Here is a 14,143-nt window from a genome sequence, read left to right as displayed (position 1 = left end):
GGCCTGCCAGCGGATTACCCTGATAGGCTGCGTGCAGCCTGTGGGCCGCAGGTTGCTCACCACTGCTCTAAAGCCTAAAATGTCGGAATTAGTGTGAAGTGATAGAAACAGCTACAAGCAGGGCTGAGAACTCTTTATTCAGAATATCACCATGTTGAATCATCACTGAGTTTTACAGTCTGTTGGTATCCTGTTTTTATGTTCTCAGCCCTTTAGACTTTACAAATTACACCCAGGTGGTGTACCGCCTACAGAAATACATGTATCTATGCTATGCCAAGAGTCCTAGACCACTGTGATATTGGAGGTAACTCAACCATTTAACCACCCTTACACTTCAGCTAATTTACATGCAACAGTTGCATTGGTTGTATGAGGGAGATGGCAGAGATGGCAGATTTCTTGGCCCAGCTGCCACAGTCTTTCCAAACCACCCACCCAACACAACCAGCACACATAATCCTAAATACACACACAGCCCCTTAGTGCAGTGCACATCCCTCACTTGCCACCCCACAAATCAACGCAAGGCCGGCTTTAGGAAGTGCGGGGCCCAATTCGAACATTTTCGGCGGGGCCCCGGCAGGGATGACTAAAAAAAAAACAAAAACCCTTTCATTTCTTCCATGTATTATTTACTTTCCATAACTATATAAATAATAAAATTATATATTATGTACATTGCGTCATATATGCTGTTGATCGGTTATTAATGAGCTCCGTTTCACATGTGTGGGTCCCTGCCACTCTCTAGGGGTGTGCTAGGGTGACCAGATGTTCCGATTTTATAGGGACAGTCCCAATTTTTGGGTCTTTTTCTTATATAGGATCCTATTACCCCCCACCCCCGTCCCAATTTTTCACACTTGCTGTCTGGTCACCCTATTGTGCACATGTGTGGGTCCCAGCTGCTCCCTGCCCCCCTCATAGAAGCAGGTGTGCAGGGTTACTGCCCTGGGAACTGCAGGGCACCACTGGACATGGGGCTGGCTGAAGGCAGGGCAGGGGCTGACTGGAGGTAGGGTCTGGCTCCAGGCAGGGCAAGGGGCTGGCTGGAGACAGGGGTGTGTGAGGCGGGCTGGCTTCAAGCAGGGCCGCAGGGGGGTGCGGCATGGGTTGGCAGGGCTGGAGACAGAGGAGTGCGGGACTGGCTGGCTTCAGGCAGGGGGGTGTGGCAGTGGTTCGCTGGAGACAGGGCAGGGGGTGCAGCAGGACTGGCTGCAGGCAGGGAAGGGGTGCAGGGCTGGTGTGGGTAGGGGTTGTATGGGGCTGGCTGGCTTTGGGCAGGGCTGCAGCGGGGTGCGGGAGGGGTTGTCTGGAGACAGGGCAGAGGGTGCAGCAGGGGTTGGCTGTGGGCAGGGCAGGGGGCGGGGCTGGTACGGGCAGGACAGGGGGTGCAGGGCTGGTGCGGGCAGGGGGGGGGCTGGAGGCGGGTAGGGGGTGCAGGGCTGGCTGGAGACAGGGGCTGGCTGTGAGCAGGGCAGGGGGTGCGGGCAGGGGGTGCAGCAGAGGCAGCTGGAGCCCCAGCCCTTTTAATTGCCCCCGAGCCCCCAGCTATCCCAGGGCTCTGGGGGGCTATTTAAAGGGCCCGGGGCTCCCCTGCTTCTACCGCCCCAGCCCTTTAAATAGCCGCCGGAGCCCAGGGGAAGCGGTGGGGCTCCGGCGGCTATTTAAAGGGCCAGGGCGGTAGAAGCAATGGGAGCCCCAGACTTTTTAAATAGCCCCCAGAGCCCCGCAGCCCTACCCCAGGGCTCCAGAAGTGGGGCCCTGGTGGCAATTTAAAGGGCCTGGGCCTTTAAATTGCCCCCTGGGGAAGCTGGGCCATCCCGGTACGGCGCACTGCTCTTGCTGGTATGCCGTACCGGGACTTGGACGCGGGACCCTCTTAGGTGCGGGGCCCGATTCAGAGGAATTGGTTGAATTGGCCTAAAGCCGCCCCTGAATCAACGCATCTCCCACCACAACACCCGAGACCTGAAGCAACACAACCAGCATACACAGTGACCACATACACCACTCTGAAGTCTGAGTCAGTGCAAAGTGAGTAAAACAGCTACAAGAATGGTTGAGACGTCTTTCGATTTAGAAGATCACCAGGTTCAAGCCTCACTGGAATTCGTGGTCTGTTACCCCTTAACTAGTAGCTGAAAGTCCATGCTGTTGCGTGGTTGTAATTCGTTAAGAATATATCCTCATCCTGTCTACAGCATGAACTTGGCTGACCTCTGAGCTGTACTTAGTGTCATACTACTATACTAATTAATAAAATAGATAAGTAACAATACATAATACATTGTCTTTCTATTAAAGAGTCTTTGCCCCCTTCCACTGTCACAAGATTGAAGCTCAAACGGTTAGTATTATTGAACCCCACTCCCCACTGAAAAGGTCAGTCATTTTGATAGTTGGTTATTCTCCCTACTATTTTCCCCTCCCCCCCCCCATTTTATTAATAAAAAGTTTCTTCTTTCAAATGTCTTTCATTCTGCTGCTGTCTCCTACCCTCTCCCTCTGCTAATGGCTTTGTTTTTCTCCCTCATCCCCCCAGAACTGGTTTTTAGGCTATTTTAGCAATGCATTTTTAACCACCATACTTTCTGGTCTGCTTGTTTTCTCAGTGACCAAGTACCACTGCCAACCCCTGAAGAAAGGAACTATTAGCCAAAATTTTGTAGATTATAAATTAATTGTTTGATCCAGTTTAAAACAAATCTCAGTCTATCTTGGTTATGCAGACATATGGATAGATATTTATGTTCTGCCAGGGTCTGGCTGTTGGTTTAGCAATGGAGACAGTGCCTCATTTAAACCGCAGCTCTCCTTTGGAGAGTGACTCTATATAGATGGCACTTCCTTGCTCACCAGATCTGCTCAGTGTTTTTGTTCAGGACTATCTGCTAACTTCAGTGGAAATATTTTTTCCCCACCTGCCAATGGTGGAGGGCCCATGCTGCTAAGTGAGCATGAGCTGGATTCTCTTCCTTCTTCAACATCAATGGGATTGTTTCCCAAATTTCATCAGTTACACTTGCCTACTGAAGGTTGCCCACATATCATGGAGGGCATAATTTAAAAACCACGTGGAAGCACGTGTATGTCATGGCAGAATTAAGCCTACAGAACTTTGCGATCCCACAGCGAGTCTGCATGGTTGCTAGTTAGAGAAAGCACTTACTGATACCACAGAGACATTAGAGTGTAACATATTTTGTGCAGTACCTACTTTTTAAACTCATGAGGGTTAGAATCTGGCTCAAGGTTCTTGCTCCATCTCTCCCTGGATCTTTCCGATATAAGTTTCTCCCCTGGAATCTCAGGAACACCCATGGCCTTGGCAAAAAGATTTGCTCCATGGTCAGTCAGCAACATGTGCTCTGTCTGACAGAAAAAAAAACCTCTTGACACTAATTGGAGTTCAGTACTGATCTGTATAGTCTTATATAAACACTTCATAGTTTTTAAAAATGTATTCAAAGACACATTTTTGTTTTAAACTTCTTGGAAACCAATAAAAGGCACAATTGTGGCCCCAATCCTGCTCCCACTGACTTAAGTAGGAGTATGTTTGGATTCCTATGTTACTTTTTTGATGGAACAGGAGGATTTTGGATTCAATAATGCAAAAAAATCCAAAACAAAATAATTAGGATTAACAGAATATAATTGCTTTCAAATATTCAATACTCATTAGATGAGAAAAATAGAATTCACTCATACTATATTTTTTTCTGAAACTAGATAGGATACTGTTATTGCAATCCTTTATAGAACTGGATTTTGCAAACTCTTCCAATCAATCATTGGTATTTTGTTTATCTACATGATTGGTTTGACCAGGTCACTGAATGACCTAAAGAACTATTTTTATTTTAAGAGAAATATGCTCAGTGGTGACAGAAAAAATTATCCTTTGTTCAAACGTTGTTATTCCTTGTAAATAGTAAAATAATAATCCTAATCTTATCACACACTAACATAAATTTTTCTTAACGTCTAAAATGACTAAGTTGATGTTAACCCACCACCAAAATATTTACTCACCTATTTAGGTCCAGCTCCTGTCCTTATGTATGCAAATACCATTCCCGTACAGTACCTGAATCAGTTGTCACATGAAGTCAATCAGTTTGGTGAGGGTCCACTTCTTACTGTAGTAAGGCCCTGATTCAGCAAAGCACTTACGCACAAATTTAGGTCATACTGAAGCCAATGGGACTTAAGTACATTTTCTTAACGTTAAGTACATGCTTATGAGCTCTGCTGAATCAAGGCCTGAATGAATGTCCTCAAACTTCTGAACCCCTTCTATTCCCCAAAATGAATTTACTCAAAGTAGCACTTCTGTCATTCTGCTTTACTAGGAGCTTTATAACTTTCTGACAGAATGAGGAAAGAAAATTTTAAAACAAGAAATGCATTTAAAAACATTAAGATCCAAATCCTTTAACTGGTGCCTATCCTGAGCAGGTTGGCTGGGTCGGGGCAGTGTTGCAGAAGGGAGAATTTGACGCTAAGAGTCTGATCCTACAAGAATGCTGAGTGCCATCAACTCCCACTGACTTTTAAAGTTGTGACATGACATAAAAAAACAAAAACAAAAAAACCCTCCACCCTGACACAGATGCCAGGACACAATGCTTCACTGTTACTACGCAGCAAACTAGAGGCCTAAGAACACATAGGCAACCTGACTTTAAATTGCTTGGGGTCTATCACAGGGTGTGTTGAGTACCTTTACTCCCGTGATTAGCCCCACTGAATGCATTGCTTGCGTGCATAGGCATTTGCAAGATCATGATCTTAAGATACATCTGCACTGGAATAAAAGACCTACAGCATGACTGCCGCCGGCCCGTGTCAGCTGACTCAGGCTCACAGGACTCAGGGCTGTAAAATGGCTGTGTAGGCATTCACACTCAGGCTGGAGCCCAGGCTCCATGAGAAGGGAGAGTTACAGAACCCAGGTTCCAGCCTGATCCTGAATGTTGATACAGCCATTTTGAAGCCCCACATACTGAACCTTGCGAGCCTGAGTCAGTTGACTGAGGCCAGCCAAGGTGTTTAATTGCCAAATAAATACACCCTCACTGTCAAACACTTTTTACGTTTTTTTTTATTGTCAGACTAAGTCCTTATTCATGAGAACACAGACATGGAACAACTTTCACTGTAGAAGTGGAGGCATGAGACAGGAGTCTGTGTCTTCGTAACAATGGACAACACAGTCTTTTATACGGAGTGATGTTACCAAACAATAGAAGACATACCTGTACTGTGAGCCTATTAATATTTGTCAGGGAGAAGAAGAAAGACAGTGTATTCAGACAAAGCTGAAATGATCTTGTACTTTGCTGAACAAAACTTCCTTTGTGCAATACTGCTCCCCTATGCCTTTGTAACTAACCCACTAGCAACCTATGATTCAAAACCTCCGAGAATTAAAGTGGGAAGAGAGACACTTAAATACATACATTTCAAAGCAAATTTTAAGAAGTCTACCTCCAACACCTGCTCTCTTCTGCCTCCCCCCAACAAAAGGCAGATGGGCAATGGAAACCTCTTCATTGTATTTATTTTAAAAGTGACCATAAATTCTCGAAGCCATTACATGTCTAAACAAACAACTTTTCATTTTATATGCCCTATCAGATTATTTAATTTTTAAAAGTTTGTTTAGCAAAGCAGCTCTCAGGTGTTCCCAGCATGCATGCTCTGGTGATGCCTTCACACCTTAGAATAGGTTCTGAACAGGGAATCTTTGTCAACAGAGGAGTGTCACAGAGGCCCATTCCTTTAAGTTAGCTCTTACTAGGAAAGAATATAGGATGGGTCCTCAGTGTTTATTCTATAGCACTTTTCTAAAAGGTTTGTTTATTTAACAATCTTATTGCATAGCCTAGAGCAGAAAAAACAGCTGGAATATTGAAAAATGGACTTCCCCGCCCTCTAGAGAGGTAGATACGATACTCACTTCTCCCCCCACCTATTTTTTCCATGGCCTCTTGAATAGGTTTATTAAATTAACAATATTGCAGATATTGGCAGTTAGTGGAATATAAATAATATATAGACAAATAAGAGTTTCCAAAGTGAACAAGAAAGGTTCCAGGGTTAGGGTGGCAAACAACAAATGGTCATGGGTGCCAGTTTAAAAGACTTAGTCTGAATTCAAGGCTGGCTGCCAAAGATTGCCATGTGTTTATTCAAGACCCTGGCACAATACAGAACACAAAGATATTACCTCCTGCATGAAGGAGCTTATATTCTGTATTAAAATCTTTGGGGTCTAATTTAGGGAGGTGGGTTGTACTGTAGTTGAAATTTATTCACACAACTCATTCATTGCACAGAAAAACCAAGTAAACCAGTGTTCCAATCATCATACAATATTTGGCTTTTTGAGTTCTTTTCTCCTGAATATGCCTAATAATTATTTCATTTTTGGATGGCTATTTTCACACACATATACCCTATACATCAGTTTTCTATTTCTGTTCATTGCAAATAATAATTTAACAGGAACTGTTGGCTCAGTACATTAACCTACTAAACCTTTCACCTCTAGACACTTCTCAATTCTGTCTTATGGTAAGTCATCAGTTAAAGTTATTATTATTAATAACTCTCATTTTTGTTTGGCTAAGTTTGGCCCAACTGAGAGCTTGAGTTACAGAAAACTAGGATACCAATGGGTGTTGCAGGATTTAAAGGAGTTGTTTTGGCCACCAGATGGAGCCCATATTGTTCCACAGGCAGAACTGAAATACTGATAATTACAAAACAGCTTTTATTATCATCATTATGGCTGTTTTTCAAAGGAATCTAAGTGAATTAGGCACCTGATTTCCATTGAAATCCAAGGGGATCTGGGCACCTAATACTCTTAGGATCCTTTAAAAATCCCAGCCTTCATCTTCCATGTTATGGAGTTCAAAAATTGTTCCTAGTGCATACAAAAAAGCTTTGTAATCTGCAAATATTAGACCTCCATTCAATTTATTAGCAACTAATTTTTTTCTTACCTTCCATAAATAGGGTACTCTTTAAAATGATGTTCATGATGTTAAGAGTAGCTAGGGCTGTACAAAGACAAAGTCACACTTGGGTGCAGAGGACTGCTACAAGGCCTAGCTCAGCCATTTTGTAAAGTTGTGCAGGAAGGGAACTATGGTTGGAGTAGCCAAGCTGGAGGCCTCTGCACCTTCTGTGCACCGCAGAGATGAGGTCTGCACATATGCTGCTGGCCCAAAATTTCTGTCTACAGCAAGCAGAAGGGCAACAGCTGGTTAATGGACTAGAATTCTAGCCAGTGGATGGGAAAAGGTGAATTCCCCTGCTGGCTGAGGATATATCAATTACATCCCCACCACCCACTTGGACTTCTGTGTGAAGCCTGGTTACTAGAGCTTTGAAGAAAGGAGTAAATTTTACCAGAAAATAAGATCTCATTGCTTGGTTCTGTCAGATTAATACAAGCAATCTGTTCCTGTATAGTAGCATTCTATTACTTGACTTAAAAATCTAGCCTCAATATTTTTGACTACCAAAAAATTTTACCCGCCACTGTACAAAGACTTCACCATGATTGTAGGGAAAGAGAGAGGCAAGTAAATAATAATACCATACAGCTCTTGAAAAGCACTTTTCATCAGTAGCTCTCAAAACACTTCATCAGTAGCTCTCAAAACACTTCATCAGTAGCTCTCAAAACACAAAGGGGGGGGGTCAGTATTATTATCCCCATTTTACAGATGGGGAAACTGAGGCACAGAGTAGGGAAGTGATCTGTCCAAGGTCACCTGGTAAGTCAGTGGCAGAGCTGGAACCAGAACGTGGGTCTCCAGAGTCCTAGTTCTGTCACCTGAGATGACTTTTTCAAGAGTGCTTACTGTTAGCCTAATTCTGCTCCCACTCAAGTCAAAAGGTGGTTTTACCATTTAAAGACAATAGCCAAATCAGAACTTCTATCCTTTGAAGCATGAATTGCCAAAGGTTATTAAAGGTGGCCAGTTTAAAAAAAAATACAATCTGTGTCTTAGAATTTTGAGAAAGACCTGGAAATATTCCTCTCAGGCTTATTTTTACATTAGAAATGTTAGGCCTTGTCTACCCTGGTTTTGCCTGGATGACTCTATGAACATCTGTCGAATTAATGAGAGAAACATCACAGGTGAATGAAACCTTAGTAACTGAGTGAAAAGGGGATTTTTTGTCAGAATCCTTAAAGAAAACCAATCTAGAATTTTTTTTTTTACATTTGTTTAACCCAGTGTTTTGATGACAAACATTTTGGTGGAAAGCTCTCTTTGTTAGAGATTCAAACTCCCTATTCTTCTATTAAGGGCTAAGGTCTGGTCTATACTACCCGCCTCAATCGGCGGGTAGAAATTGACCTCTCGGGGATCGATTTATCGCGTCCCATCGGGACGCAACAATCGATCCCCGAATCGGCGCTCTAACTCCACCAGCGGAGGTGGTAGTAAGCGCCGCCGACAAAAAGCGGCAGAAGTCGATTTTGCCGCCGTCCTCACAACGGGGTAAGTCGGCTGCAATACGTCGAATTCAGCTACGCTATTCACGTAGCTGAATTTGCTTATCTTAAATCAACTCCCTGCTGTAGTGTAGATGTACCCTAAGATTGCTCAACTCCAGTTCTTTAGTCCTTCAAGAAGCCTTTCAGAACAAGTCTTAATATTTTTGATCATACGAGATTATAAGAAGAGAAACAAATACCTTTAAAATCCCACATATTCAGGCTTTTATAGCTCATGAAAGGAGGGGAAATGTTTGTACTCCTCCTTTGTAAGTCACCTTTAAAGTAGCCAGGAGACTGAAGTAGAAGAAACATGAAAAATAAACCCACTTAGGCCTGGTCTACATGAAAATATTTCTTACCCTTGTTCAGCTATAGTGGAGCTGCGCTGCTACTATCAATAGTGTAAATTCTAGTTTAGACAGGATTGCTAGCACTTTTAATCACCGTGTCATATAATCCTCATTGTGGTTAAAAAACAGTGATACCCTGTGTACTCTAGAGCTTCCCCATTGGTTGCAACACTGTGGCTATGCCATTGCTGAAAAACAGGCAAGTAATTTCCTCATGTAGATACCCATTAAGACGCACTTGTTACTGGAGAAAAATGACATGTAACAGTTAACATGTAGTCAAGTCCAGATGCTCATGATTTCATTTGCCACATATACTGATAAATTATCTGTGTTCAAACAAGTTCAATTACCACAAGTTGCAGCTTTTACTGCTATCTGCTCCTAGTGCAAAGTTGCAGTGCTAGTCTGTAACATCACTAGTCTTTCCAGATCAATTATCTGATTATTTCACAAAATTTTAAAGTAGAAGTGGAAAGGTCATCTAGTGTAATCTATTAAACCATCTAATAGAGTCCTATTGTGTCATTTAGGGCTTGTCTTCACTACCCGCCCGGATTGGCGGGTAGAAATCGATCTCTCGGGGATCGATTTATCGCGTCTCGTCGGGACGCGATAATTGATCCCCGAATCGACGCGCGTACTTCACCAGCCCAGGTAGGAGTAAGCGCCGTCGACGGGGGAGCCGCGGCAGTCGATTTGCCGCCGTCCTCACAGAGGGGTAAGTCGGATCAGATGCGTCGAATTCAGCTACGTAGCTGCATTTGCGTATCTGAAATCGATCCCCCCCCCATAGTGTAGACGTAGCCTTACTTCTATCGCCTGACTTTGCATGATTGTCTGTAGGTGACAAGCTCCAGTACATTGTCCTGCAGGATCAGGCAGGAGGGCTGTGAGAAACACTGCTCTTATTAAAGCAAATATCTACAGTATTTAGCTCAGAAAAAAGCGAAAACAACTGGCAAAGTAAATTACGTATATCAATTTCTCCTCAAGTTTGCAAGTATATGCAACACCCTTTTAAGAGTTGAATAAAATTAGCACTTCAACTAATTTGAAAATCTGAAAATAAAAATAGTCTTGCCTCTTTATATTCAGGCCCATGGTCTCTACCAGTACCACTGATTTCTTCCTCATTCCCTGATTTAAAATACTACACAAACATCATAGTCAGTGAGCTGTATCAATACATACAATGAAATCCTAAAATAAAGAATGTTTCTTATTCAAGTGCACATTCAGCATACCTTTTCCATGACAAGACGAGCAAGCTTTATTGGGTTAGCTATACATTTAACTGCAGATACTGCTCCTGAGGCTAGATTTTTTCCATCCATGATAATGGCATCCATTTCTACTTCACCCTTCTCATTTAAAACAGATCCATAGCCTAAAGACCAAAAGGAGGGGAAAAAAAAGACATTAAGAGCTAAACATGGGGTGATTCAGTTTTATTAGCTTTTATTAGGCAAACCTTTTTTCCAGTTTGTGTATAGGCTTGTTTTAAGCCTCCTAAATGCCAAACGGGTTTTGAAAAGAGAAACATTCCTGTTCAAACAGAAATAATTAATAGGACAGTATATGGAACTTAATACAATTTAATTTTAATGGTACCTAAGTCACATTAGGTGTGAAGGGTAGAGTTATAAACAACTATAAATGAGACTGTTTCTACCCCAATATCACTTTTTACACACATAAAACTATTTTACCTCCACATTCCTCCAACAATAGATGCAATGTAACCTATCTGAATACCTGAGGCTAGGTCTACATTAGGGGAGGGGGGGCGGGTCGACTTAAGATACGCAACTTCAGCTACGCAAATAGCTTCAGTCGGCGTATCTTAGGTCTATTTACCTGGCCGTGAGGACAGCGGCGAGTCGACCACTGCCGCTCCCCCATCGACTCCGCTTCCGCCTCTCGCCACGGTGGAGTTCCGGAGTCGATGGCAGAGCGATCGGGGATTGTAGACGTGATAAAAATCAATCCCCAATCGATCGATCACTACCCACTGGTCCGGCGGGTAGTGTAAACATACCCATAGTCTAATCCTTTGAGGTGCTGAGATCAATCAGAGATGATGGCCCACAGTATCTTGCCAGGCCAAACAACAAGATTTCAACCACTGTTGGATTTGATACAATGGCACAAATGCAAAATTCTAGCAAGAGTGAAAAAATATATTTTTCATTCACCAAAAGTCTGAAATATGGTGAAATATTTATTGTTAGCAAAAATAAATGAAGGAGTTAAGTAAAACACCAAGATAAAATGCTGTGAAAATCTAAGCAGTTATTTGAATAGTTTTTGCAAATATTTATGTCAATTCTGTAGCGAAACCTTCCTTTAACAATGAGATGTACTGTGTGCAGGGTGGTACTGCAAAAAGCTCTCTAGTAACTGGAATATTTTATCATGGGTGCTGGTTAGTAATCAATCATCACTGAAATCAACACAAATGTATAAGTCTTGCAAACAGTGGGGAGAAAAGTACAACTCCATTTGAAGGCAAGCTCCTACTATAAACACTTTCAGTATGTTGTTAACAGGATTGGTGCTTTAGCTCTGCTTAAACTGTGAAAAGGAATTTTCCTGTTAGTAAACACCAGTTTCCATCTGTAGCGGGGTGGACACCTGCTCTTGCCCTGAAGGGCTTAAAACAGCCTTGGTAGAAGGCTGTTGCAGGGGGAAGCAGCTACTAGGTTGACTGGGGAAGCAGCTGCAGCTAGGCCACACCCCAATCAGGCCTCAGCTGGTCCTATATAAAAGGCTGGGAGCTAGAAGCTCAGCAGTCTCTCTCTGCCTTCAGAGAGAGAAGGGCCTGGCTGCTGGGAAGCTCAGGGTGCCTAGAGTGAGATAAGGCTGGGGAGCTCCAGGCTGGCAACTCCCCAGGCTGCAGGGTCTTGTCCAAGGCCCTAGAGAGGGGCAGCAGGTCCAGACCCAAGCTTGCTTATGATAAGTGGCTTATACTGCAGTCTGCCCCAGGGAGTGGGGCTAGATGGTGACTGGCAGTAGCCTTATGATGAGGTGGGGTTAGTGGGTGGGGGGTTCCCTGGGGAGGGGAGACCTAAAGAGAAAGGGGTTACTGCCCAGGGGCAGCCCCCAGATAAAGGGGCACTGGGTCTGGGAGGGACATGGGGGCCAAGAGGCAGGTGGATCACTGGCCTGCAGAGGCAGCTCCAAGGCGGGCAGAGCTAATTCCCATGGATGACCAGCAGGAGGTGCTGCAGGGGTGTGTCTGCTCCTCTACACCATCCTTCTTTAATATTGGTTTAACAATCTGACAGACTCTTAAGCCAAAATATTACAGACCTGGTGACACTGACTTCTATGAGATTATTCACCTGAGTAAAATTATGTATGTGCTGATGTACAGGGGATGAAGTATCGGTGAGCTCAACTCCCCACTTTCTACTAAAAGCACAGCTCTCCTTTCCCCCATAGTTTGAATTCATCCACAATTTAGGGTTGCCAACTCTCCTGATTGGCCTGGAGTCTTCTGGAATCAGCACTGATCTCCTGGTGACTACTGAAAGCAATCTGGGAGATTTTAATAGGATATTTTAAGAAAACATTACGTCATGTTATGGGGGGGGAAAATCTCCTGGAATAGCTTCAGTCAGAAGCTCCTGCACTATTCAGGTCAGTAAGGTAGCAGTCTGTGACTACCACTGGCTGCCATTTCCCAGCTGGGTCACATATCTGTTCCTACCTCACATGCCTAGGAAGTCCAGTTCATGCAGGTGTTTCAAACCCAGGGTGTTCAAACATGACAGCTGCTGGGCATAACTAATCACAAGCCACTACATTTGCAGCAGCACTTCACAAAAATATGGGTCATTTAGCCTAGCTTTGAATCAAGGGCAGGAAGCAAGAGCCAAGGAAAACCCAGTGGGTCTGACCTCTTCCAAACTGTAGTAGGGGTTGTAGGGTATTGCACTTATCTAGCAGGTGCAAGGGAGTCTGTGTGCGTCTTTGTCTGCTCTCACTAGAGCCTGTTTCTCCATCCTCCCTACTATCTATGGACCACAGTGTAGCTGGGCCTGCAAGGGAGAAGAGAGCATAAAGAGCCTTATACTCCTTACATAGGAGCTGTAGTCCTTGTACATCTTGTACATAGTAGGTTCGGGATTGCTACTAGCAGGTCAGGCTTCTGTATCAGATATGGACTGGCTGCAGAGCTATTCCAGAGAGATACACCAGAGATGTAAGACACTTTAATAACTACCAGGAATAGCTGGTGTGAACTCGTTATGTTACACAGAGCATCACCTTGTGGCTGAACAGTATAATACAGTTTAGAATTCCATTCCATACAGAGTGTAAACTAGCACTGTTAGCCCCCACAGAGGGGGGTGGGAAGGAGATGTGACCATGGCCCCTTCTCACCTCAGCCAGTAGAGCTAACCAGCTTCTAAAGGGAGTATATGCTGCATGCTCTGTGCATGCACTTAGATCTGGAAGACATTGTGCCTCCTGAATGCCTGCAAGGGCTGGGAGACTCGTATCATTCACAACACACAGCCCAACTGAACCCTGTTATCTGAGAAGAGACCTGCATCACTTGGTCCTTATCCCTATTTCCCCCTCACTACCCTACTTGTCTCTTAGCAATGCTGGTGTTTTCCAGCAAACATTACACAATAAAACGGCTTTCTCCTTTATGGAGATAAACACCACATGGTGGGTTTTAAACAGCCACTCCAATCAGGCCTCTCTTCACATAGCTTTCAGCTCATTTTCTCCTGCTCATTAAATACAGCTGTTCTCAATGAGCTTTAACACACGCAGCTGTATATGCAAGTGATTATAACTACTTACCATGTGCATTAGGGAAGCCAAACTTTAATAAGTGGGCTGCAAAACTGTTTCAGCTGAAAGCTCAGGCCCACAACCTTAGCAATTTTTTGTTAAAAGTCAGTTGTTATTTAATGTGTGAAGTACATTATAAACAGAGCATGAAATATAGTTATCTGAGCAAAGAATAAATTTGAGTAAACATTATTTAAGCAAAACAATCTATTTCAGGCTTAAAATATCCTGATTTGCTCATTTATAACAAAAGGTAGCCACAAGACTCAGTCCAGGTAAAGGGAAGCCATATACATGTACTTTGCTTTACATGCTAGTTAAATGTTAAAATTGTTGACAATCTTTTTGGTAGAGGATAATCTGAAGTTTTATCAGCCATTTGCAATAGTTTGATAAATTCTGAGCAGTTACTCCCAGTCATTAAATCAGCAGAAATAACAGT

At 43.5% G+C, this 14,143-nt stretch overlaps 1 protein-coding gene across 2 annotated transcripts in view; it reads right to left on the bottom strand.

Moving 5' to 3' along the window:
• The window catches only part of ASRGL1 (asparaginase and isoaspartyl peptidase 1), a 34,549-nt gene that overhangs the window by 11,175 nt on the left and 9,231 nt on the right, over positions 1–14,143 (bottom strand). For both annotated transcript variants that reach the window (XM_054021565.1, XM_054021564.1), the window contains 2 exons: positions 10,134–10,276; positions 3,224–3,378 (listed from right to left, as the gene is read on the bottom strand). In XM_054021565.1, the coding sequence (XP_053877540.1) occupies positions 3,224–3,378; positions 10,134–10,276 (298 nt within the window). The remainder of the gene's footprint in view (positions 1–3,223; positions 3,379–10,133; positions 10,277–14,143) is intronic.

This window comes from Malaclemys terrapin, chromosome 3 (genome assembly GCF_027887155.1).
Source record: "Malaclemys terrapin pileata isolate rMalTer1 chromosome 3, rMalTer1.hap1, whole genome shotgun sequence".
Taxonomy (NCBI): Eukaryota; Metazoa; Chordata; order Testudines; family Emydidae; genus Malaclemys; species Malaclemys terrapin.
The sequence above is the reverse complement of the archived record's forward strand: the minus strand, read 5'-3'. Positions and strand labels throughout refer to the sequence as shown.